Source organism: Microcebus murinus, chromosome 1 (assembly GCF_040939455.1).
Source record: "Microcebus murinus isolate Inina chromosome 1, M.murinus_Inina_mat1.0, whole genome shotgun sequence".
Classification (NCBI taxonomy): domain Eukaryota; kingdom Metazoa; phylum Chordata; class Mammalia; order Primates; family Cheirogaleidae; genus Microcebus; species Microcebus murinus.
In genome coordinates this window covers 113,684,776-113,711,497 of record NC_134104.1, presented here as the reverse complement: position 1 = coordinate 113,711,497, position 26,722 = coordinate 113,684,776, and the positions used below count along the sequence as shown (strand labels likewise).

General features: G+C 37.3%; 1 protein-coding gene across 1 annotated transcript in view; it reads right to left on the bottom strand.

Annotated features, from left to right (window-relative positions):
• SLC9A9 (solute carrier family 9 member A9) overlaps nucleotides 1-26,722 on the bottom strand; it is a 541,491-nt gene that overhangs the window by 345,733 nt on the left and 169,036 nt on the right. The window contains exon 6 of the mRNA XM_076004836.1: nucleotides 19,031-19,136. Coding sequence (XP_075860951.1) covers nucleotides 19,031-19,136 — 106 coding nt within the window. The remainder of the gene's footprint in view (nucleotides 1-19,030; nucleotides 19,137-26,722) is intronic.

Sequence of the window (26,722 nt, the reverse complement as noted above, 5' to 3'; positions counted from 1 at the left end):
GGTTTATGGCAACTAAACCTGGGAATAACAAACTGGCCATATCCAATTATGTTTGGCCATCACACTGTTTAAAATTAAAATTGAACCTCAAGCACTTTTGGAAGGCATGTCCCCTCCACTAGCCACTGGCCCCACCACTTCTTGTCTTGTATCCTAGACCATCACACATTTATGTCACCCAACTAGCCCCCAAAGTACTTAGATCTTCCACCCCGGCAATAAATTTTCATTTTATATAAACTTATTTTCCTGAGAAAAGTTCATGGTACATAAACCTCATACATTTTAAACATTATTGTATGGTTAGGAATTTGGAACTCCAAATAAAAAATAATCTAAATGGAAAATTTAGGGTTTACTTTGAAGCTAGAGAAAAGTTCCATTTATATTTTTGGAAATTCACACATTGGGTGATAATATTTCATTTTGACTGATTGAATAAGCTGTTCTCATGGTTTGGGAAACCAATATAACTGTTGCACAAACTTGGACACAATTCTGAGCAAGAGTGTTAGAGCTTTATTAAGTCTGGGTTAGGCCTTATTCTGTTCCAAGTCACCAAACTAATCAAAAAACTAGCTGTTTGGCCAAAGATTTTAATTTTCAATCAAATGTTCTGGCATGAACATTTGAGAGACACATGCATTCCTAGGGTTTTATTCTCATTGAAAGTTAGGTTTTGCTGTCACATAAATACCTTAGGCTTACATAAGCCTTTTACAAACATCCTTCCACTGGATCCTCACTACATAACCAATCACTCATTCATTAATGGATGGAGACATACTTAATGATAAAGGGTCAACAATTATGCCAGTTGTAGGTGCCCAGGATACAGCAGTAAACACAACTTAAAACTTACATTACAAGAACAAGTGAGATACTTTTATTCCTATTAAAATGCATTTATTGCTTAAATTATTTTTATTAGAGAAGTAAAACAGTAATAAACTTCCTGCCTTAGAGAATAAGGCAAAGTGAAAGTAAATAGAGTAAAAACCGATTCACTTACATTTCTATGCAGTCTTACTCAGATATAATTTTTTGTAGAAATGCTACACTACGCAATTTTGGAAAATTTATTTTGTAACTTAAAATGTCTTAGAGTTTTTTCCATATCATGCACTTTTTAAAGGCTCCAAAGTTTTCCATAGTTTGTATTTAACACAATATATTTGATCCCTTTCTTATGAATAGACATTTTGACTGTTTACTTTTTTGTTATTACAATGATGCAATGTATATGTATCTCTGTCAAAGCAAGCAAATATTTCTTGGGGTAGATTACTAGAAGTTGCTTTTCTAGGCCCATTTATAATTTTGGCTGATACTGACAAAAAGTATTCTTCCTAACACTAAACAGACATATAGAGAGATATCTATAGCTATAAACACACATACATACATAGGGATCTATAAATTACTTGTTCATATTTTTAATTCAATTTTTATGTCTTTTTCATATTGATTGGTAGGTGTTCATTATGTATGCAAGAAATTAAGACTGTCAAGGATATTGCAAGTATTTCTTCTACTTCATCATTTGTCTTCTAAAATAGAAGTTAAATTGCTTAATATTTTTCTTCATTGTTTCTAGCTTTTGAATCTCATTTAGGAGGCTGTTGACATCTCAAAAGTCTAAACAAGGTTCCTATTATTTTCATAGTTTTTCCTTAACATTTAGCTCTGTAACCCTTCTAGAGTTTCTTTTCAGGAATGATGTGAATTAGGTATTTAACTTTTCTCCCAAAGGAATAGCCCATTGCCCCACAGTATTTATCAAAACACCCAGTCTGTTGCCTTTATATTGGAAGAACAATTTGGCTGGGGTTTCACGTGCTTTCCCTCAGAAGTGAAAATGTGCTGCTTTTCCATCTTCTGAAATTGAATGTCACTGTGGTCAAGTCGAAGGCCAACCTGATTATTTCTGCTTTTGTAAGTGACTTGAATTTTCTGCCTACACGCTCCCATAATTTCTTCTTTAAGCTTGACATTCAGTAGTTTTACCAGGTTATCTCATGGTATTGATGATTCCAAATGAAATTTTTGTGGAATACAGTGAGTCCGTTAAGTCTTTCTACCCATTTATCATATCATTTCAGTAGAATATTGTTGTACCATGTTTTAAGATATTTTTCATACATTTTCTTCCATCCAGCTGTCTGCCATTCATTTCTATTATATTCTCTATAGTCATTATTATATCTTTGTATTTTTCTACTTTTTTTTATTTCCTCAAATCTGTCTTCTATTTCCCTAACAATGTTTTCAGCGAAGTGCATTCTATTTTTGTTGCATCTACAAATCAAAACCACAATGAGATTGCATTTATCTCCAGTGAGAATGGCCTTTATCAAAAAGTCCCAAAACAACAAATGTTGGCGTGGATGTGGAGAGATAGGAACACTTCTACACTGTTGGTGGTACTGCAAACTAGTACAACATCTATGGAAAGTAATATGGAGATACCTCAAAGAGATACAAGTAGATCTACCATTTGACTCAGCAATCCCATACTGGGCATCTACCCCAAAGAACAAAAGACATTCTATAAAAAAGACATCTGCACTCAAATGTTTATAGCAGCACAATTTACAATTGCAAAGATGTGGAAACTACCCAAGTGCCCATCAACACATGAGTAGATTAATAAAATGTAGTATATGTATACCATGGAGTACTAATCAGCTATAAGAAACAATGCTGGTATAGCACCTCTTGTATTTTCCTGGATAGAGCTCTAACCCATTCTACTAAGAGAAGTATCCCAAGAATAGAAAAATAAGTACCACATGTATTCACCATCAAATTGGGTTCACTGATCAACACCTAAGTGCACATATGGGAATAACATTTATCGGGTGTCAGGCAGGTGTGGGGGAGGAGGGGACAGGTATATACACACATAATGAATGTGAAGCGCACCATCTGGGGGATGGATATGCTTGAAGCTCTGATTTGGGGGGCAGGAGGGCACAGGCAATATACGTAACCTAAACATTTGTACCCCCATAATATGCTGAAATAAAAAAATATAATACTATTTTTGTTACATCTAAAGTGTCTTTTGTCTCTTTAGTGATTTTATTTATTTAGCTTTTAATCTTCCTTAATTATTTTACATTTCTTCTATGAAACCTTGAGTCTCTTTGTGAACATTTTACTTGTTTGATATCTACAGAGAGAGAGAATCCATATTATCTAAGAGTCTTTGTCTTTTAAAATAGAAGTTAAATTGCTTAATCCTTTTCTTTATTGTTTCTAGATTTTGAATCTTATTTAGGAAGGCCATTGACACCCCCAAATTCTAAACAAGGTTCCTAATATTTTTATAGCTTTTCTTAACATTTAGCTCTGTAACCCTTCTAGAGTTTCTTTTCAGGAATGATGTGAATAATGAAGCACTGATTTAAAATTTTTCTGTAATACTTTGTATTTGGGGATTATCAGCTTTTCTTTAGTTTCAATTTCCTCTACCATTTAAAAAAATTACTTTGAAGTTTTGAGGAACCTATACCATTCCCCTCTTTTGATTATTATTTATCTTTTAAAAATACTGGCTATTTAATAAAGAATAGAAAAGGGGTGAAATAGGGAAGAATAAAGCCAACTACAGTTTATATTTGGGTTTTGTTCTGGTTATCTATTGTTTCATAGCAAACCATCCCACAACTTAGTGGCTTCAAATAATTATCAATTTGTTCGCATTTTTGCAAACTGGGCAGGGCTCAAAGGGTACAGCTCATTCCTGCTCCACATGGGATAAGCTGGGGCAGCTGGAATGGGATTGCAGGATTCACTTCAAAGATGGCTCACCCACATGTTTGGCAAATCTTGCTAGCTGTCGTTACCTCTCCAGGTGGAACTCTGCGCAGAGCAGCTTGACTTCCTCATGGCAAGGTGGCTGGGTTCCAAGAGGCAGAACTCCAGGGATAGGAAATGGAAGCTGCTAGCTTCCTAAGTCCTGGGCCTGGAAGCTTGCACAGCATCCTTCCTCTGTATTCTGTACATTCAAGGAGTAGAGGGGAACACTGACACATAGACCCACTTCTAGGAAGGATGTCAAAGAATTTGGGGACCATGTTTGAAAACTGCCACAGATTGTCTCAAGCATCTGTCACCAAATACGTTATTTCCTTTCTATCAGGAATACATCTTTCTGTAATTCATGGCATTCAAATTGAGGTGCCATAGAGAAAAGCCCCATAAATTGAAAATATATTATGTTTTAATTTGGAAATTACTGCCCTGCCCTCCTTCCACGTGAATAGCCTCTAACAGTGTCCCTGGCTGGGAAACTAGAATGTGTCAGCATGATTTCTATGTGGCTACCATTTTGAAGAGTCAGACTGTTTCCCCCACTTCTCCCTTGGCCCATCCACCTGATCTTAACCATGCTCTAAACAGAGGAATATTGGCTGGTCCTTTCTGTGATGTGATGTGCTGCCAGGTCTGAGAGAAAGTGACTTGGCTCAGCAGCTTACTGTCTCTTGTTTAAGATCTCACATTATACAGCAGCAATACCTAATACTTAAATATTTCATAGTTTATGGTTTGGAGTTGGGACTACGTCCCTGTTTCAAGGGCTATGAAACTTTCCTTTCTATTTTTCAGTGCTTTTCTTAGTTTTAGTTTGTTTTGAGGGAGTCTAGTGGAGTGAAAATATTTTATCCTGCTGTCTTGAGCAAAAGCTTCATATGAACTTTAGAATCACCTTAAAAAATGTATTAGGGTTTTAGAAGTGTGGTCAGACTCAAGGTATGCTTTGCTTGAGGGAGAGCTCAGTACTTTACAATATTGAATCTTCCCATCCTACCTTATAGTAGGTCCCATTTTTTGAGATTGCCTTTTTGGTCCTTTACTAAAGTTAAGATTTTTCTTCTAAGATATCTTGTACATTTATTAATTAAGGCTATTCAAATTATTTTAGATTTTTAAAATGCTATTGTGAACAAAATAATTTTTCCATTATGTTTTTATCATTAATTGTTGCTGAAGTCTAGAAAAACTATTGATTTTTGTGTGCCAATCATCCATCTGTTCAGCCAGATTTCCAAGTTCTCTGATATTTTGCTATTTGAGTCTCTAGTATTTTCCAAGTAGACAATCCCATCAGCTCATCTATTATTTTATTTTTATTGTACTATTTTAAATTTCTATGATTTTATATTTTAAATTTCGACTCCACCCTGTTTTATGGATAAAATAGCCTTTCATATCCATCTTATTAAGTAATTATATATGTTTTGGGCTTTGGTTTTCTATGGTTTTGTTTCCCCATAAAGTTGATCTTATCTGTTTTCATAATCTATAGCTTCAGTGTAATTCATGTCTAAAATCCCAACAGACTTCATGCTTTAACATGAGAATAGATATTTACATTAAAGCTGCCATCTTGATGGAATGAGAAAGCTGACTTGAAGATGTTGACTGAATTGCTCATTGACATAAAGTTAGTAAAAATGACAGAGTCAGAATCCAGACCCCCAGTCCAGCCTTTACTTCTCCCTGGAGAAGTGAGATACATACTATCCACATCTGAGGTATGTTCTAAGATTAAAGTTTTTCTACCAAGACTATTACTGGAATTACTAGTAAAAAAAAAAAAAAATAGAATGCATGTATAAATATCCCTATTTTTCATAAGTTTTTCTTATAAACATGCTAGTAAAAAGGCTAAAAGTGGACAGTTATTAGAACAATGGATAATGTCTGAAAATCTAAATGGGCAACTATTGCATAAGTAATAATTAACTCCACTTGAAAAATATTCTGAGCCCCATAAAAGCAAAGTAGGCAAGTAAGAATGGGAATGGGGGTAAAGACGAAAAAGGATAAATCTCCATACATATGAGGGTGAAGATTTAATTTAATGACCTCAAATATAGCATGCTCACATTAATAGCATTAGATCAAATTTGACCATTTAACTGCCATTCTGAAAATAAGCCATTTGGCTCAAGTTTCAGAATTTGACTTTCATATTTCCAATTTGAATTAATCACCTTTAGAAAAATTAGCTGAAACTACATTATGATTCTGATATTCAGGATAATGCCTGCAAGAGGGTGGTCTGGATTTTATGTGTCTCATTTTGTGTAAGAATTTACTGGGCACTCACTCTACTACCTTTTGAGATGAGAAACTCTTGCTGTTAACCCATAAAGAACATCTCAATGGTGAAAGGATTTCTGCGTTTTCCCTTCAACACTGCCTGCCATTCTGGCAATGAAAAAAATGATGTATTTGAGGATCCCTAGGACAGAAAAATTGATAAGAGCTCCCAACTTCTTTCCCATAAACAACTGATATTTTAAAGCTATTAACACAGGAGCTGGGCATTCAAAGACAGTTCATTTATCATCTAATAGCTGGAGAAGGTGTCAGCCCTGCAGTCAGGCTCTGAAAAATGGGCCCTGAGTTCACCCTCTATTGCCGAACAGCTGCTCCTTCCCAAAGTTTTAATCAGATTCCCTAAGCATTACATGCCCCAGAAAGGCAGAGCCTACATAAAACCTGCAATAAGCCTGCCATGTAAATTCATTACAAAGCCCAAGTAATATGAACAGATTATATTCTCCAGGCCAAGTGAGAGCTTTTAATTCAGACCAAAATTATGATTGCATATTGATTTTGTCCCTTATTCTCTGAAAAGTTTTTTCTCAGAAAAGAATTCAGGATTGATCACCTGAAATAAAAGGCATTTTCTTGATTGTTCACAATGAGAAGTCATGCTTAAGTGCATTAGAAACAAAATACACTTTAGGATGAAAAATTCTTAATCCAGAGCTCCTGAAAGTATTTACAGAATTTTGTGGTTTGTCTAGATGCACTCTTTTCCCTCCCTGAGGTGAGGGCCACAGCTTTCTTCAATTCTAAGAGAAGTTTATGACCCCCACCAAAACGTTTAGCATACAGCGTTTTAGATCATGTTGTTATTAGAAGCTAGTGTAGCTGGCCACCTTTGGAAATCTTACCTCACTTGAGGCCAAAGTCATGATCAGTTCTTTGCATAGGTGGCCTTGATACGTAGGTGTGAACTACCATCGGTCACTAGGCACCATCTCGTGTATGTATGCCACTGGTCCCTGCCAATGCCCCCACCAGATAGATAGAGACAAATGGAATTCATGTATAATGAGAAAGGTACAATGTGTCAATCAGAAAAAGAATCAGTTAGTCATGGAAGTATCACATAATTAAACACTATGAGTCACCATCCCACCTTTATGTAGTGGGGAGAGAGCAAGATTTAGTCATCTTACTAAATTTGAGTAGTTTTTAATTATCCTAAATGTTGGTATAGATTTAGGGAGTAGGTGCTAAGTACTTTAAAATTTCAAGACTCATTGCAAAACAACACCTTTTGTGTGAAGGGTGCAGACAAACATTCGGCGCATCAATCTATCCTTCATGGGTCCCCACGCTTACCACACAACCCTCTGGATATCATTCGCTTTTATATGCAGGCCTGCCTACAGGAAAGGCTGCTTTCAGCGTGTGATCTTTGGAGTACTTGAAATCCTGATGACAGTAATTTCCTGTGGTGAATTAATAAAGTGGATGCTGATTATGATTCAGCTTCCTAAGTTGCTTGACTATAGAAAGAAAATGAACTGATCATACCAGCACAGACATATAGTCTGATCCTTGGGTCAGTAATTTCTTAGTCTTTATTATATCAGCACCTTAGTTCCACCTCTGCCTCATGTGCACTTTGCTTAGTGTAAGTCACTCTCCTAGTACATGGCTGGTCATTCTGGGTCCAGACTAGAAAACATCACTGGGCCCTCCAATCTAGAGACAAAATTCCAAACAGGGATAAAATGAATAAGGAGCTACTGTGACTTAGTAATGATATATAGCAAAAGATAGAACTACCTGCTCCAACTCTTTCTCAAAACTGGTTTGTTGCTTAGAAAAATCAGCTCAAAGTCATTTGTGAACATAAAGGACATTTTTAAAATACCACTGTTCCCCAGCATAACAATTGGTGTGGTAGAATATGTCCCCTGCATACAACTCATGGGGGTAGCCTCTCCCCAGGGTGTGGGGAGAACTGAACAGGTGGATTTCTCGTGTGGCTCATAAATCTCATGATAAAAAACTATGCGGTAACTGGAATAGAGAGCAAGAGAAACTAGGAAGACAAAGAGAAAGATGAAGAAGAGCCTCCAGACAAGTTTCACGACTAAAGACACCAAAGCTAAAAAAGAGAGAGCCCAAAACCCTGGAGAGGAAATCTGGAAGGAACCCAAGGAACGTACCTTACCAGTTTCCTAATATACAGGTATCCTTTGCACAGTTTGAACTTGTTAAAGACTACCTATAGTTTCATAGCAGGTATAGATTGATTTCAGCATTTCTATAATAAAATTGAAAAGGATTTTCTGTTTTAATTTGTTTGCTCAACACTTCTTGCTTCTCACTTCTTTCTAAGTTCAGTTGCCTATTTCTACTTAATTATATCCTTTGGAAGTTCTATCACTGATGATCTATGAGTGGTAAGCTGTCTATCAGAAAATATATTTCACCTTCTTCTTTTTTTTTGAGATGGGGTCTCACTCTGTTACCCTGGATGGAGTGAAGTGGCACTAATGTAGTTCACTGCAACTTTGACCTCCTGGGCTCAACTGATCCTCCTGTCTCAGCCTCCCAAGTAGCTGGAACTACAGGCACACACCATCATTCTTGGCTAATTTTTAAAAAATTGTTTTATAAAGACAGGTTCTTCCTATGTTAGCCAGGCTGGTCTTGAACTCTTGGCCTCCAGCAATTCTTCTACCTAGGCCTCCCAAAGTGCTGGAACTTCAGGTGTGAGTCACTATGTCCGGCCTTATTCCAAACTACATTTTAGTTGAATTTAGAATGTAGGCTGTTCTGTTATTTTCCCACGATACTTTAATCTATTACTCCTTTGTCCTCCGGCAGCTGCTGCTGCCGATGAGGAAACTATTGCCATCCAAATTATAAGTAAGTGCAAGTGCTCATAATTATAAGTAAACCATCTTTCCTCTCTGGTTGCTTTCAAGATTTCTACTTTGTCTTTGATGACCACACATTTCATAACACTTTAATCAATCAAATTTTTTCTTTGTTTTTCTTCCTCAAACACCTTATAAAAGTTCTCCCCCGGGCTTCCTTGGTGGATGGCCAACCACTTGTGGTCTGGTGTGGCCCAATTCATGAATCACTGTCTGCTCAAATAAATTCTTTAAAATTAAAAACACAACACGATGAAACCAAAAACTACAATGTAGTTGAATATGGATTTGTTTTAATTTATCATCTGGACAATATGTGATGTTTCAATTTCTCTCTTTGATTTTAGAAAATTATCATTCATTATCTCTTCAAATATTGCCACAAATCAATTCTCTTTAGTTTCTTTCTTCTTTTTTTTTTTTTTTTTGTTGAAATTTGTCTTGATGTATTCTGGATTTTTCATGCTATCCTCTATATCTATTAACCAGACTGTCACATTATTTTATCTGTGCTGCATTCTGGGTCATTTGCCAACTTTATCTTCAGTTTCACCAGTTGGTTTAATATGATGACATTTATGTCATCCATTTAATTCTTAATGTCAATATTTGCATTTTTCATTTTGAAAAGTTCTTTATTTCCTATTATACTCTTCTTTCCTAGCTTTTTCGTGCTCCTCCATTTACCTCTTTAGTAATTTTCAATGTGCCCATTTTATAATCTTTCTCAGATTTTTGGTTTAGTTCCTTAGGGTGCCCGTTCTTCTGATTTACTTTTGTTTTGCTTATCTCCTGGCTTTCCTTCATGGTGGAGTTGTTTCTCTTTGTGGCCTGTACATTTTTACTGTGAACTAACTTTCAGGAAGGATTTATTTATTTATTTATTGTATAGGAACAATTTCCATGTGCCTGGGTTTTATAAATATCAGTTCAGAGTATTCTCAGTGCATTTGGAAATAGGAACAGAGAATGTGGCTGGGGCAGTCATTTCTTTTCAGTAATCCTGAAAACCTTTTGTTACTTTATTGCCTTACATTTCCTGTATCACAAAGATAGGGATTTCGATTGCTCAAATTCTAGATACATTGCAAGTTTCCTCACTGTTTCTTAAGGCTGGTGGACAGAGTCTATGTGACTAAAGGAGCACTGAAACTCCAGGCCTATTCAAAGAACTATGCTCAAGGTATATGACCATGAATGAACCTTTAGACAGAACTCTAATTTCCACAGGGAAATGGGATTCCAGCTCCAAAACCTCTAGGCATGTATCTTGTTCAAAATCATGTGGCCACTGACAGTGGTGGCTTCTTATTCTTGCTGTGATTTATCTCGTTTCTCATGCCTAGGGGATGTTCTTTTCTCTCCTTCCAAATCAACTCTACATTTAGAAAAAAATGTTTGTCTTTTTAAATAAAGCATTTCTGAACATTGTATTATCGTGAAATATGGTAGTTATTGTTCTGGAATGTCCATTACACTTGTCCTCCAGCCACTTTCATCTAATAATAGATTCAATGTCACTGGCCACAGGAATGGGGATATGATTCAGATCTCAGCAGTCACCATGTTTAATTACCTTGGAGTACTGTGTGATTGGCCTAGGGGTGATCTTCTGATACAAGCAGAGTCTTTGTGACTGATATGCAAATATTTAGAGAATGAAGTATTATTTTGAGCTAAAAAAAATATAAGTTTGAAGATGCCATTAGTCACCCTCCCTCTTGCTTCATAGAGTAAGCCATCTATCTGCATGATGAAAGAATGAGGTTAGCACTCACCGGAAATCTGGGCCAAGGGAGAAAAAGAAAGAATAGATAGCCATGTTTGAATCCTTGAGCCTGGTATATCCAGGGTCAGCCCAACCCCTGGTAAATAGGCCAGTGAATTTCTTTTGCTTAAGCTAATTTTAATCGGGTTTCTGTCACTTATATCTCACTTACACATCTATAAATTAAAGTACAATGTGATTGAGATAAGAAACCATCCACATGGTTTCTTTTATTTATTTTTGGTAGGCCAATTTGCATGCATGGCTTGACACGAGCAGAGTGAGTTCTAAGTCATGGGGCTGAGTTCCGGAGAAGCAGTGAGTAGATGTCAGATCTCATCTGAGAGACAAGATATGGAGTCACAGGATAAAGTCAAGGTCAAGACCCAGTAATGTGAACAGAGACATTAAGAGCTAGGGTAGAGGAGATGCCAGATCATAGCTAGGAAACAGGAACCAGGGATTAGGAATGAGAATAAACAAGCAAGACAGCAGCAGCAGGCAGGGGTGTGGGCAACAAACACAAGTGTTCTGACTTAAAGCCGGAAGTTAGCTGAGCACTGCTTCCCAGCCTCTTTTAAAGGTCCCAAGGTGGCCTTCTCATTCCTGCCATGTGATGCCACCTGGTGTCTGAAAAATAAAGTCAGAATGGAATTGACTGCCAGGACAAGGAGCCCTTAAGCAAAAAGGGCCATAACTTATTTATTTATTTTTTTTAATTATATATCTCACCAGTATCTAGACAGGTATCAAAATAAATGAGTTTCTTGCTGATTATAGGTTTCCAAGGCAAATATCAAAGTGAATTACCTTCAGAAAGATGTGTCAAGATATAAAAAAACTTGCTTTTAAGTTAAGCAGATTCATGAGAAATATTATACTTTCTGGTTGTGATAACAGTTTCAGTTTATTCTCATCAGAAGGGAACACCTTCTTATAACAGCTGTGTTTACAACTATGGGTCAAATGGAGACAAAGTAGAGCTCATTAGGGTAGCTAAATACTTGAAAGAAGCAGTATGAAGAATATTAAATATCCATCCCTTGGAATAGGTTTTAATGAGCAGATTAGTAAAATATCCTTCCCTGTACCTGAGGAGGTATATTAATTCACTCATTTAGTAATTGTTGGAGAACCTACCAAATAATTGTATTATGGGGTATGGAGAAAGATATTAAAAACTCTTCACCTTCCAGGAGCTTTCAGTCTACTTAGAGATGATGTTACCAAGAGAAATAATAAAATTTCCTTAGGGACATATTTTTATAACCAAACCCTACACCAGGTATCCTCAAACTACAAAACTCGGGCAATATGCAGGTGTTTTTGGCCATTTGTTTTTTTACTTCAAAATAAGACATGTACAGTGTGCATAGGAATTTGTTCATAGTTTTTTTAAAAACTATAGTCCGGCCTTCCAACAGTCTGAGGTACAGTGAACTGGCCCCCTGCTTAAAAAGTTTGAGGACCCCTGCCCTACACAGCTATTTTCTGAAATGATTTTTTAGGGCGAGGTTGTGTTGCACATATAAAATCCCTTTGGAGCTATTGCTATTTCAGTGATGAGTTATTGAGGACAGGGATGGGTAACTGTGCCCATCCAACCTATATCACCAACATTCTGGCACAGTCAGGTCTTCAGTGTATTTTTGTTGAATGGCTGGGTGATATTTCAAGGTTCCTCTTAGTTGCAAGACTGAGTCTCACAGCCATTCCATTACCTTCTATGTTAAATTTCCCTTAAGGTGTATGGGCTGTTAGAATTTTGGTCTTTCAAAATGTCACTCACTCTAAGTACCAAGCATTCACTGGTATCACACTTTAAATGATATTATCTAGTAAGAACTTCTAAGCAGCATAAGACTCTAGTTTAAAAAGAGAAAACTAGTGTTCCATTTCTCCCTCTCTTTTAATGATCTACATTGAATTTCCTTATAAGCATTTGCTTAACAGGGAATAAAAGCATCTAGTATGTATTTATTGTCATACAAGAGCCAGCTGTTTAATGAGGTAGTTACTCTACCTCTAAGAAAATCTGGAGACATTTGCACACTGTGGAATTATTTTACAAGTAAATGTTTTAGTGAAACGCTGGCAATACTTCTGTTTTGCAGAAAAATGGCCCCAAACACCTCATATCCTCTTTCTGCTCTTTCATGGATTTAAAAAAATTCAGACTTCTATGTCTATGCAATCTGCATTTAAATGAAGGTTGCCAATTATCAAGTATGTTAATTGGAATTCTTTGGGCCAGAGTTGATCATAAGTAGTTTACTCTATTTCCCTATAAGTATATGTAAGCCAAAAGAAGAAAATAAAAATCACTTGTGATTCCATGTAATAATAATTGCATAAATATAAATTATATGTATATATAAATAACTACATAATTTTTATATAACTACATATAATCTTATATATAATAATAAACTTTAATATATCATATAACATTATAATTTTATATATATACACTCAGATAAATTTGGCTATAATTTTTTAACCAGATGAGATCTTATAAATTAAATTTTATTATTCAATTAAATATAAATATTATATTTAAAATTTTCTTATTTACTTAAAAATATATTGTGAATACCTTTTCATATCAATACATTTTTTTCTATAGCATTTTTTAAATGACTGTATTAGGTTCCATGATAGTAATGTATTATACGTACTTAACCAACTAGTAACCACTGTGCACAACTTCTTGTTCAAATCAATGTTCTCATTGCCATGAAAAAACTGTTGCACATGCTCTTAATTACTTCTTAGAATAAATGTCTAGAAATAAAATGGCTGGATCATATGATTCACAAATTCTAATGACTTCTAGTAAATACAGCTAAATTACCTCTGTAAAAGTTTTATCACGTTACTCTTTCACCAGTAACGTAGGAGAGTTCCCATTTCCCAAACCCTGAATCATCGCAAGTATGATTATTCTTTTGTGAGTTCTGAAGATTTGAAGATTTTCCAGGTAAAAAATGGTACTTACCTGTTGGTTTAATTTCTTTCATTTTATTATTAGTGAAGCTGATCTTATTTAGGAGAGTCATACACTATTCATATTTCATCTTTTGTTCATTGCCTATTTGTGCCTTTTGCCTATTTTTCTATTATGCCCACCTTTTATTATTGGTCTTTGATGACTGGAGTAATAGCATCAGCTAACAATTAATATGTATTGAGCATTAAAAGCCAGGCCCTGTGCTAGGTGTTCTATGATGAACCCCACCTAATGAGATGAGACTATTACCAACCCTTTTTCACAAATGAGGTGGCTGAGGCAAAGAGAGGTTAAGTAACTCACCCAAGGTAACATAACTAATAAATTTGGTATAGAAAGGATATTAATGATTCATCATGCATATTATAAAGACTATTAACCTATCCACATGCGTGTTGAAAATGCTTTCCTTGCTTTATCATTTGTCATTTAATTTTTTTGTAATGTTTTTTTGATGGTTGCCCTGTAATTCTTAATAATATGCCTATATCTCCATTTCTTAATTTACCAACTCTATACAGCATCTATTGGTTTCTTACTATTCCAGATGTAGAATTTTAGTTAACTTCTCCCTTCCTTTTCCTCTGCCTTCTTCCACCTAACTGCTACGAGTAATATCAATTTTGGTTGTGAGCACCTTTATAACTTTAAGTAATATACTTCAACCTCTATTTCCTGATTTATCAACTTTAGACAGTATGTCTTAACTAAGTGATTCATTCCTAATGGAGGAAATCACATGTAAAAATGGTTATTCTCTATACTCCTTGGATCATAAAATGCCATATTTATGAAGGTATGCCTCACTAGGAGCAGGTCTATCTTTAGTCATTTTAATAAAAACAGATCTGTATAAGTATAATAACAGATATTGATATAAATGATGAAATAAATTATAAGTATATTTATATAGCATAGACTTCATAGATTATAGAGCTTTTCCAACTACATTGCTTTATTTATTGCTTAGAATTATTTTCTAATGTATATAGAACAACCATTCTTACATTTTATAGATAAGCAAACAAGCATAGAGACTTTATGGCCATGCAAAATTACTATAGCGGTCATCCATGTTTTACTTCGTTGTGTTTCTATCCAGTATCCACTTTTCTCTTATCATGGCAATATTACTTGAGCAATAATTCCACCTTCCCTGAGTCTCAGGTCATGAGCTTCCAAGTGAAGCTGATTTTACCATTGAACTCATGAGCATGTAACTTAGACCTGAGACAATAATTGCAGCACATTCTGCTGGCCACAGTGATTAGTTGTAAGGAGGTCTGAAACTGCATCAGAATCTATAACATGTAGTAAGATTTAGGCTGGGGACAGTGGGACAAAGATTCCTGGTCTACTCCAAAGAGACAGTCCTGGAAAATGCTGGCAGGCATCGTGTGACCAGAAGAGGAAGCTGACCATGAAAAAGTTGAATGAAGAAAGAAAGAGTCCTGCTCATTTCATTGGATTCTTTCCTGAGCCATTTCAATTCCTATTGTTCAGACAAATCAGCTAACACAGAGTCCCTTTTTGTTTACCTTAGTTTGGGTTGGTTTCCTGTCAACTGTAATAATTGCACAGTTAATTAGTGGGAATCTTGACACCAGATCTTTTGACTTCTAATCTAGGCTTCTTTCTAGTCAACCACGCTGCCTCTGAGATTGATGTCTGTGTTCAGGATTGAAAAACATACATCCCTTGAGACCACTTCAATATATCTTTTGTCTTCCTTTATAGCCTATTAAACAACCTTTAGAAATGCAAATCCATCATTGAAATTCATTCCTGAACCAGTATGCATACACATTTGGGCATGACATTCCCTATATACTTGAAATAACAGTATGGGTCAGAGACAGGCTAGTTTCAAAACTTTTATGTTAAATAAAGTGACTTTTATTTTAGGACACAGTTCTGGATCCTTTTAAACCATGGAGACATGATATAGCACCTCACCTGGTCACCACATTTAATTACCTTAGTTGTCTGAAATTTGGAGCGCATTTCACCTAAGAAATAGTATTATACTTAATCATTTGCTTCTTAGACTAGTAAAGAAAAGCTACTTTAATCTAACATGTGGCTAAATACTTAAATACTAGAGCACAGTATTGCCACAATACTAACAATTAGAAATGTAAAATATAAAAACTGAATAGGACGGTTCTTAAGAAAGAAGATCTGCCAGCAGGACGTGGGAAGATAAATGAAAGTGTGGGGTCATTCCAAAGGGGCACTGGAGGCTTGGCCAAGGGCCATAGGTATCCATGATTTGGGGTCTTTATTACAGCGTTCTCCAAACTTTTGGCAACAGGGACCATTTTCATGGAAGACAATTTTTCCATGGACTGGGGAGAGGAGGGATGGCTTCAGGATGATTGAAGAGTATTACATTTATTGTGCACTTTATTTCCATTATTATTATATTATAATATACAATAAAATAATTATACAACTCACCATAGGTTGGGGACCCCTGATTTATTGTACCTAATTTCACACCAAAGTGTGTAACTTTTCTTTCCATGTTATAAGAATAGCTCTATCACTGTTCTTAAACTTCAAACCACACAAAGATGGAACTAAGAAAGGGAAAACACAAAAGAGGTTTTCATTTGTTCTTTGAATCCACATTTCAAGTGCATGGACTCTGCTTTCAAAAGTTACTATCTAGAAAGGCATGGCCAGGCACAGTGGCTCACACCTGTAATCCTAGCACTCTGGGAGGCTGAGATGGGTGGATTGTTTGAGCTGAGGAGTTCGAGACCAGCCTGAGCAAGAACGAGACCCCATCTCTACCAAAAATAGAAAAAATTAACCAGGCATGGTGGTACATGCCTGTAGTCCCAGCAACTCAGGAGGCTGAGGGAGAAAGATTGCTTGAGCCCATGAGTTTGAGGTTGCTGACGCCACAGCACTCTAGCCGAGGCAACAGAGTGAGACTCTGTCTCCAAAGGGAAAAAAAGGTAAAAATAAAAAATAGAAAGGCAAATATACATGTAAACCCAATGCTCTGCTGGAAGGGAATGGATGAAGGTATGCACAGGGGTAGAAGGGCGCTCAACTTGAGTGCTGGTGACTCCTGGTGGAGGAGGAATTGAAAAGCTCCATTAGGCAGAACCAGAAGCTGGGAGGACAACCCAGGAGGTGTGAACTACATTTGTCCAAAGGCATGGAGGCAACACCCCAGAGAGTTGTCAGAATGCTATACATGATTTAGTGTGAAAAGAAAGAGAAGTGGACAGACAAATGTCTGAGCTTTTAGTCTGAAAGTCATAGAAAACCTTAAAATGATATTTAAATAGGGCTTTCCAAAGGGAACTAGATAGTGGTTGCAAGAGGGAGAGTGGAAAAGAAAAGCAAGAAGAGAATAAGTGAAGAAAAGCAAGTGAGAATAAGTGAAGAGAGCAGCACCAGGAAAATTGTGTGAGAGGGAACAAGTGGTTAGCACCAGACAGCGCTGGTGGACAGTCCAGACCCAGGACATCATAGGTACATGTCACTCAGCAGAGCCCTGGAAGGGGATGGTGGGGTCGAAATGCACCAGGTGTAAGAAAGAGCCTGTAGATTTGAATGTCTGGACTTTTGGAGGTCAGATGTTCTTACTTAGAATTACCTTTATTTTAAATTGGAACTCATTTGGGTCACTCTGTACAATACCAAAATTGCCAAAGCTGGGAGACAAGATTTCAGTTAGAATGGCTAATGTCTCATTTCTAGAAAGGAAGAGATCTCACCATGGCATGAAACACATCTTATTATTAAGACATTATTAAGATATGGGTAGAAGGGTAGGAAAGGCAAGTCTAGTAATAATCATGTAGTGACCTGAGGAAATACTAAATAGACTGTTGCAAATGTTCCCCAGCCTTATGCTCAATGGCCTGAACATTCATCCTTAGAGTCTGCATTTTAATGGAAAACTATAAGAATGGCGGTGCTGAAAGCAGAAAGGCCAAACTTTTCCTGGGTGTAGCTGCACGATTCTTTCCCAAGCTCATTTGTGCTTTAGTGGTTTTGCTTTGCTTGGCCTTTTACAAATTGGCAGCTCAGGAAGTAAAAATGAGGGAATCAGCAGATTTCTTAAAATTTTTACTCCAAATGTTCCTTTAATGCTAGTATTTCTTAGACAGGGATTCCTGATGTCCTAATTAATTGTTCTTGGTGTTTCTTTAAAAGCCTCCTTTAGCTTTTGTGAATCCACCCATGGCTTTTGCTTTTAATTTGCACTCACTGATATTTTCTTTTAATGCAGGAAAGGCACTTCTCCATGGCCAGGTGAAACCTTAGAGTATTCAGAGACTCACACTTGAAAGTTGCTGAATTCAGTGACAACTTTGGGGTGGCAGCCCTAAGAAATGTCAACTGGCAGAAAGAAATGAAAAAGAGTAGTGGAGCTCTGTGGTCTCCCACTCCCTTCTGTGAGATCTGACTTTTTAAAAATCCTTTGTTACTTCACAGTACATTTTCAACTGCATTTGAAGTAATTAACACTCAGAATAGAATCCTTTTGTCACATTTAATTATCAGATATCTACTTTCCTTTGGGATATCTGACAGTTGCCCAAATGTTGGTCTTAATCTAAAACCAAGAAGAGACCTCTGACATAGTCACCAAAGTGGCATTTATTAAATATAAATGGTAAGTGTCTAAAGAAGAGGTGAGAAAAGAGCACTGGCTCTCATCCCAAAAAGAAAATCCTCCTAGCACAAAGGGAAATTACATTAGCTCTTAGCTGAGGCTCCATCAGTTTCATTTGTCATGTGATGATTTAAAGATGTGTACATTCCTGTACAGCATTATATTTGAATTGAGAAATAGAAAGAGTATTCTGACCCTCAAGTTTTAGCTCTAATCTGCCAAACTCACTATAAATACAAGGGTTTCTATGAGTCTATTATCTGGAAAGTGACTTGTATAAGGAAAAAAAATTAAATGATATTGATTTGAAATGAACAAAGCTCATTTATGTGCATTTTAGGAATCCTAAGTGAATCAGCTAAATAAGGAAAAAAAATGTTACCCTCTGGGTAGTATCTTGTAATAAGCTAGAAATGTGAAACCCATTAATAGTATTAGAAATTAGATGCCTAATGAATTGTGCCCATTATTGGAGATTTTCTGTGATAACAATTCTTTAAAAGCTAGATATTGCCTGTATCTACGGCATAAGAGAAACGATACCATTACAGCCATAAGAAATTTATCTCCAAGTGAAAGCATATTTCACATAGTTAAAGAAACATAGACTGAGTTCTGGTACTTACTATGTAAGGACTATGGCCACTGCGTCATTCAGCACACTCTCCCCAAACAAGAGTGTGTACAGGTCAGGGTCGACATGCAGTTCATGGAAAATGGCCAGCACCGTCACTAGGAAGACACACACAAATATGTGGAGTTAGCTGGGACACAGGCATGGAGTTTTTCTTGGTTGCAGTCACCTCTAAAAAATATTCATTGAATGCTGATGTTCTCAATCTATCCTCTATACCAACATCAAAGCTTTATCCAAAAATCTCTGATCATGTCACTCCTCTGCCTAGAGATTTCTTTGGGCTCATCACTGCTTACAGAGGAAATTTGAGCTCATTGGTACAAGTGCTCTGCAACTTGTACCCTGTTTGTATTCCAGCAACATCCCCTTGCACTCCTGGCCTACCCTTTGCTGCCTCCCTCAAACCATACTGAACTTGCCATAATATCCCAAACACACCATGTAGTTTCTTCACTACTTTGCATTTTGATTCCCTCTACCAGGAAAGAAATTCCATTCTTATTCACCTGCTACCATCCCCCCATTCCTTAAATACACACACACACACACACACACACACACACACACACACACACACACTTCTTGTTACCAAAGACCCTTTTTTACAGTCTTTAAGAAACTCTCAAGTGTTCCCCTCCCAACCTTTCAACGTCCTCAGCAGAGATCTGCGTCATTCCTTTATGGATTCCAACATTTGGATGAAATCACAGAACCTATCACAGAAGGGACTGTGAGCTCCCTGGGAATGGGGCCCATCTTTGTAATACATGGTATTTACCAAACTCAACAACAGCTTGACGCATGAATGACTAAGAAAATGAGTGAATGAATAAATGAGGGTTGTTGTAATGGCCTACTCCTCTGAAGGGAGAGGTGGCCACATCTAGCTCTCATTCTATTCTGAGATCACACTCATCTGTAAAGATGGACTTGATGCTCCTAACAGCAGGAGGAGGATTTTTTTCTGGTGGCCTGCTGCAGGGTGACAAGTATGCCATGTACTTGCATTGGGCCTCTGTGAGTAGATCAGGACAGTGAATAATCACACATTATCTGTGCTCATCAAAACTATTCAGTGCCTTGATATTTGACAGTTATGCAAAGTGTGAACAGCAATTATTAGGAAAATGATCCATTGAGTTGATTGCCAAGGGGGAAAGAGAGCAGTTGAAAATTATACTGATGGTAAATTTTTAAGGTAGAATGGGTATTTTAATTCTGTTCTTTCTTTTCTTATTTCACGGACAGTGAGGCTAGTAACCATGTTGTAAGAAAGAGTGCTATGGGGAAAAAAGAAAGAAAAGCAAGTTGAGTTGAAAGTCCTGACAGAAGCTTGTTCTGTAACAATAGGAGGTCAAGGAAGGGTTTTAATAAGGATGATGATGCAGTCTGATTTGAACTTTGGAAACAAAGCTCAGGCCACCGGGCAAACGGCAGAATGGACAGACACGTGGCTGGAGGCTTTCCCACTAATTCCAGCAAGAGACGGGTTGTAAGGACAGGGAGAGGCCAGGACTCAGGCCTTCAGACTCCTGCGTATCCTGTTCTGCCCTACACATCCACTGCCCGGGGTTCTGGTAGACCAGTGGCCACAGGGCTTTGCACCCACTAGCTGCAGCACAGTGCTGCCGCATAGTTAATGTTGAGGAGGACAGAGCAGGAGAGACAGCACCCTCAAGCTATCTGGGGTGGAGAATTGGTGGGTCTTGGTGCTTAAGAGACAGCAAGGAAGGACTCTGGATTTCCATCTGTTGTATGGCATGTCACCATGTTTAATAACAATGTATAAAAAAAACCAATGTATCATATACTTGAAAATTACTGAGAGGGTAGATTTTAAATGTTCTCATTACAAATAAATGATAAGTATATGGGGTAATGCATATGTTAATTAGCTTAATTTAGCTATTCTGCAAGGTATACATATTTCAAAACATCATGTTGTACACCATAAATATATATACACAATTTTTGTTTGTTAATAAAATAAATATTTTTTTAAAAAGAAGCTTTTGCAAGAATCCAACAAAAAAAAGAAATGAAGAAATGAAATGTTATCAGTTGACATGACAATTGGCCAGATCTCACTATGCCAGGCACAGTATCAATTTCATCATTCTAGCTAAATAGGTCCTACACTGATCATAATAGGTGAAATGGCAGAGATCTGCTCTCTGCGTGCATGTAGCTATTCACATCTGCCACATCCTTAGCCTTTGCAGGTGCTGGGAGCGGGGTGAACAAGCACATCTGCTAAGTAATCTCTTTCTCCTTTTTGAATAGAGTCAAGACCTTGCATCTAAACAAAACAAAGAAGTTTCAACTGTGGAGTTTAGTTAACAACATTTTCCTTTTGCATGGATCTTGTGGAATAAAACTATTCTTTACCAAAAAATTCTATCATGGCAGCTCTATTGATGTTTATCTCTGTAGCTGCTATTTGTATTGTCGACCTCTGAAAATGCCTTGCATCTCATCTCCACTCCTGGGATTTCCTAGGCTCACACATAGAATGGAAGGCCCTGGGTTCCTTTCCACATCTAGGGAGTCCACTCTGCCCTTGGTATCTTTCCAACAAGAACTTGGAGCCTTTGAGAGGAAAGGCTTTTAATTGAATATCCAGTTTTGTTCAAAACTGCTCTGACATTCCCACGATTCCTTTTGAACAAAGAACTGAACTCCATTTCATAAATGATATCCCACACAAAAGAGAAAGCTATTACTTTGTGCATTCCTATCTACTCTGTGAAGAAATGGAACAGCTTTGAAATAAAGCCAGGCAGTGTGTCCTACAAAGGCAGTATTTTGCCGGGACCACAAATGAGTCGAATAGGTGAGTCAGGAAATTAGCCACCCACTCTGCTGCTGAGCTTGGAGCTTTTAAAAAACTCATTTAATTAGCTCACTGGTAAGGCTCAATCTTACACACAGAATGTCCAAGACTCTCTGCAGCACCTGCCAGGAGAGAGTCTTTGGGAAGGCGGAGGACATGAACCAGCACTGCTCACACCTTGCTACCGTATTTCCCCGAAAATAAGACCTACCCATAAAATAAGCCCTAGCAGGGTTTCTAAGCATTTGGGCAATATAAGCCCTACCCTGAAAATAAGACCTAGTGATGGGCGTGGCTATGCAGCGTATCTGCACAAGCCATGCATTTCATTGAGGAGCGGTAAAGAAGATGAGCAGCCCTTCTCATCTGCCCCATGGTGACAGCTACTATCCCAGAGGTGACTGGAAAGGTGCGGGCAGCCCCATCAACAAGGTCGGCTCCCCTTGTCAGGTTCCGGCCATCCTATGTGTGCTGCAAGCTGAGGCTTTGAGGGGAAAACAACAGATCCCCTGAAAATAAGCCCTAGGGTGTCTTCTTGAGGAAAACTAAATATAAGACCCTCTCTTATTTTCGGGGAAACACGGTAGGTTTGAAAGGACAACCCCAGCCTGAGGCTGGGTGGGCCTAAAGGCAGCACCCATTTAGACGAATCTTCTTGGGACCACATGAAAAGAACATTCTAGACACTATGTGGATAGGAAAGGTAGAAGACACAATCTGATTTCTTAAACTTGTGATATTTATCAGAGGAGTTAGTTATTTTTGCCTTTATCCTACTTTAGTTCCATTCATCCTTTAGTAGCAGGTTTTTGTACTTCACTTGAGGCTTGCAGTTCCTTCTCTTCTACACACCCTCTTCCTACCTGATGTCTTAACCAGAGAAAAGTCCACTTTGTCACTCAAATTGGTAATAAGGGATACAAACACATATGATTTTATAGTCAAATAGATGAACACACGCGTGCGCACACACACCTGTCTCTAAGGGTCAGGGTAGTGTAGGAGTATGATAACTGAGAAAGGCCACTGATTCCTCAGGTGTCTTTGAGGAAGTAGTTTCAGCAGTTTAAATAGCAAGGGGCTATGTGGGGAACGAGTGGGGAGTCAGCGGTGTGTGCTGCACTTCAGGGATGGAGAGAGAAAAAGCCTTAGCCTATGAGGTAGAAAGCCAAGAGAAGGTTTTTCTTAGACTTCTGATTTACAGGTTGAGCAGAATAAGCCAGAGGAAAGAGAGGTTGAAGACAGACAAAAAGGAAGAGAACACTGCCAGAGCAAGGTCTGGAGAAGGCAGAGGACAACTGAGGGGCAATAGGGGAGCGTGCTTTCTCAGCAAAGCAAGATCATCTGCCGAGAGTCAGGGAAACCAGGCCCCAGATAGAGGTTAGAGGGAGGTAGGAAACGTGCAGATCATAGATCATCTGCGGGTAGGGATGGGGGATGAATTCAAGTTTCACAATGAATTGTTAAGGTCAAATATAGGATAATTGTCAGTCTGCAAAAGAAAACCCCTAACACTAACATAGTATATTTTCATTAATTTCTTCATCATATCAAGAATCTTGTCCCTCTTACTACAACCCTGTTATAACATCAAAAGTAATCTTTTCTCATCTCGAAAATAATAACGATAGCTGGAGATTAAGAAAAACAAAAAAACCCAAAACAGATGATGATTGCCTGACCCCATCAATATTTCAATGTCATTACTCTTAAAAGATGTTTTCCTTTTTTTAAAAACTGTCATCTCTTCAACCGACCACTTTCCTGATTCTTTTTCAGTAATTTCTAAGCCTTGACTTAGTGGCAGACCCTTCCCTAGAATCTTCATTGGCAGCTCTCTGACCCATATTTTCTTAGTGTTTTATAAGGAATTTAAATTTCAAATGATATTTTTAAAGCTGGCAGCTCTCAATAACCGAGCATACAAGGTGCCTGGGTCAAAGGACAACAAAATACAATAGTTCCTACCCCTGTCATTCTGAGTTGTCACTCAGCCTTGTCAAGTGCTGGCTTTCCTAGAGAGTATTCTCTGTGGTTTCCTGGGCAAATCAGTATGTATGGTACTTGTCCATGACATATGGAGAATCAAAAATGTCCCAGGCACCTGCATCTGAGTCCATGTCAGGCCTGACAGGTGGAGAACCTTGTTATTCTCATAAATGAGGTAGCATTTTTCCATTTCAAAAAGATCATTATTGTGAAATGTATCTTCTTTTTCTCAAAGGGAGAATGGATGAAGAAATTCTCCTGTAACATTTCCACTTTCCTGAAATATTGTTTGTAGTTAAGGAGAGGCTTCCAAAAATGTTGCAGTATCCAGGTATGGGCTGGAATACAGAAATTATTTTGAGCCTATACCTTCTCAATGAAGACTCGGCAGCAGAATTAGTGCATAGATTGGATTTGCAAGTCAAGCTCTGCCAATCATAATCCTAGAAATGCAACTAAAAAACCTAACCCTCTGAACTAGGTCAGAGAAATAATGCCAGATCTATTATAGAAGCTAATCAGTGGATATTACTTTGTTGAGGTCATTCTAAATTAAAAGTTACACCTGCCATCATGAATGATTTAGCCCTAAAACATGGCAATTCTGTTTTGCTTGTCAATATGAAATATAATTTTTGTACCTGAGTTACTAGTGGAGAAAATATAGGCAAGCACACTATTGCAGTCCTTCTCAAACAGGGTTCCTTGGGAGAAACAAGCTGTCATGCCCCAAAGCAATGGTTTGAAAGGGTGGCCCAGGGACCCTGGGAGATCCTGAAACCTAGCTAGGAAGAGCCTCAAGGTCAAAACCATTTCAGAATAATATGAAAATGTTATGTGCATTTTTTATTCTAATTCTTTCATGAGTATACAGTGGAATTTTCCAGAGGCTCTGTGATGTATATTAGCACAACAAATTGAATGCAGAAGCAGATGTGAGAATCCAGCTGTCTTCTACTGCACCACATATTAAAGAGCTTTGCAAAAATGTAAAAATTGCTACTCTCCTCACTAATTTTTTGTTTGAAAAATGAATTTATTTTTTGTAAAAATATATTATTTATATTAACATGTGGATGCTTTATGGTTATTTCAATAAATCAATAAAAATGTTTTAGAATTTGTTTTACTTTCTAATATGGTAAATATTAATAGAGGTAACACATGTAAACAAAAACTCTCAGGAATCATTCCTAATTCTGACAAGTTGAATAAGGGTTTCATACCAAAAAGCCTGAAAACCATTGTCCTAAGGCATTTGTTATATGTAATAAATTAACTTATTCTCTACCCAGAGAGAGTGATACTAAGCTAAGCATTATCCTTGAGAGAAATGAGAAAACAGTCCCTCAAATCATTTTCAGTAGAGCTTTATTCTCTTGTTGAGAAAGGCTCCTGAGATCATAATGCCTTTTGCCATGCAATAACCAGCTGATTTTTTTTTTTCAGCATACCTGTGGAGGATTTCTAATGACTTTTAAATGAAGAAAATCATTCTTTTTACATTAACTCCACTAGCACATTTCTAGAATCACATTTTCTGACATTGGTATTTGTATTTGTTTAAACCTCTTTTTGAAATATAAGTGCTTTGTGGGCAGAGATTGTTTCTTCATTATATGAGTGCATAACAAAAACATTGACAATCACACATTCTTTCCCGGACTTCAGGCACACAGCCATAGTATGTGAGAATAGCCTATTTCCTCTTTTGCTTAAAAACCAGAAACACAGTCCCTCGCAGTCACTGAGAGTAGAAAAAATTAATCAGAAGGTCATGAGATACGGCACACAAAAAAAAGAAAAGCAAGCTATATAAAGACTGGGAAGAGAGAACCCTGAAAATAAGTCCAGGCAGGGAATGTTTTCCAGGTCTTATATCTGGGAACTTATGAACCAAAATCTACTGGCACTTTTACTTAGCGCTTTAAAATTTTTCCCAAAGGTACCTACAACAGGAATATTCTAAATTTAACATTAGCAGAGAACATAAACATTTAACAAAGACCCGATTTTCTCACCAATGGGGTTTAATGAGCCATGGTGCAGTTTAATGGGGAATCTGTGCAGTATGTCCAACAGCTGAGAGGAGCTGACTCGCCCCTTCATAAAAGCATTCTCCAATCACGATTTTGCCACCTTAAAAATGAAACTGGTGGGCAAAGGTTTACCTACAAATCATAAAATAAATTTTAACATAAAAGCCCCATGGAGCAAAAAAAGCAGCTAAAGTTAGGATGAATCACCAAAAAAAAAAAAAAAAAAAAATCAACACTTAGAGGTAAAAATATCACTCTGGCCCATTACCTGTAACTATTGTAAAGGAAAAGACAAATTCAAAAGACAATCGTGTCAATCATAATCATGGTACACATAAAGTAAGGGGGCTTCACAAACTATTTTTTCTATGACTACAAAAATATATGAAATAAGTAAATGTCTTTTCCCAACCTGTGCACCAGGACCCTGAGGGGCATCAGAGAACTGTTACAAAATAGAAGGTGAATATTCCTGTTCTCTAAACAGACTAGCAAAGCTTCCAGGGGTAAACAAGAGTAATATCTAGAAGAGTCAACACTAGGCCTGTGCAAGAGGAAAGTAAAAAAGAAAAAAAGACAGGAAGAGCAGGGTCATATCATGAATCTAGTCATCCCTGCCACCACCTGTGTGGTAGGTAAGCTGAATAATGCACCCCCACCCAACAAAGATGTCCATGCACTAATCTTTGGAACATATGAATATGTTACCTTACATAGCAAAGAGGACACTGCAGGCGTAATTAGGATTACAGACCTTAAAATAGGCATATTATATTAGATTATCAGGGAAGGTCCAACTTAATCACATGACCTCTTAAAA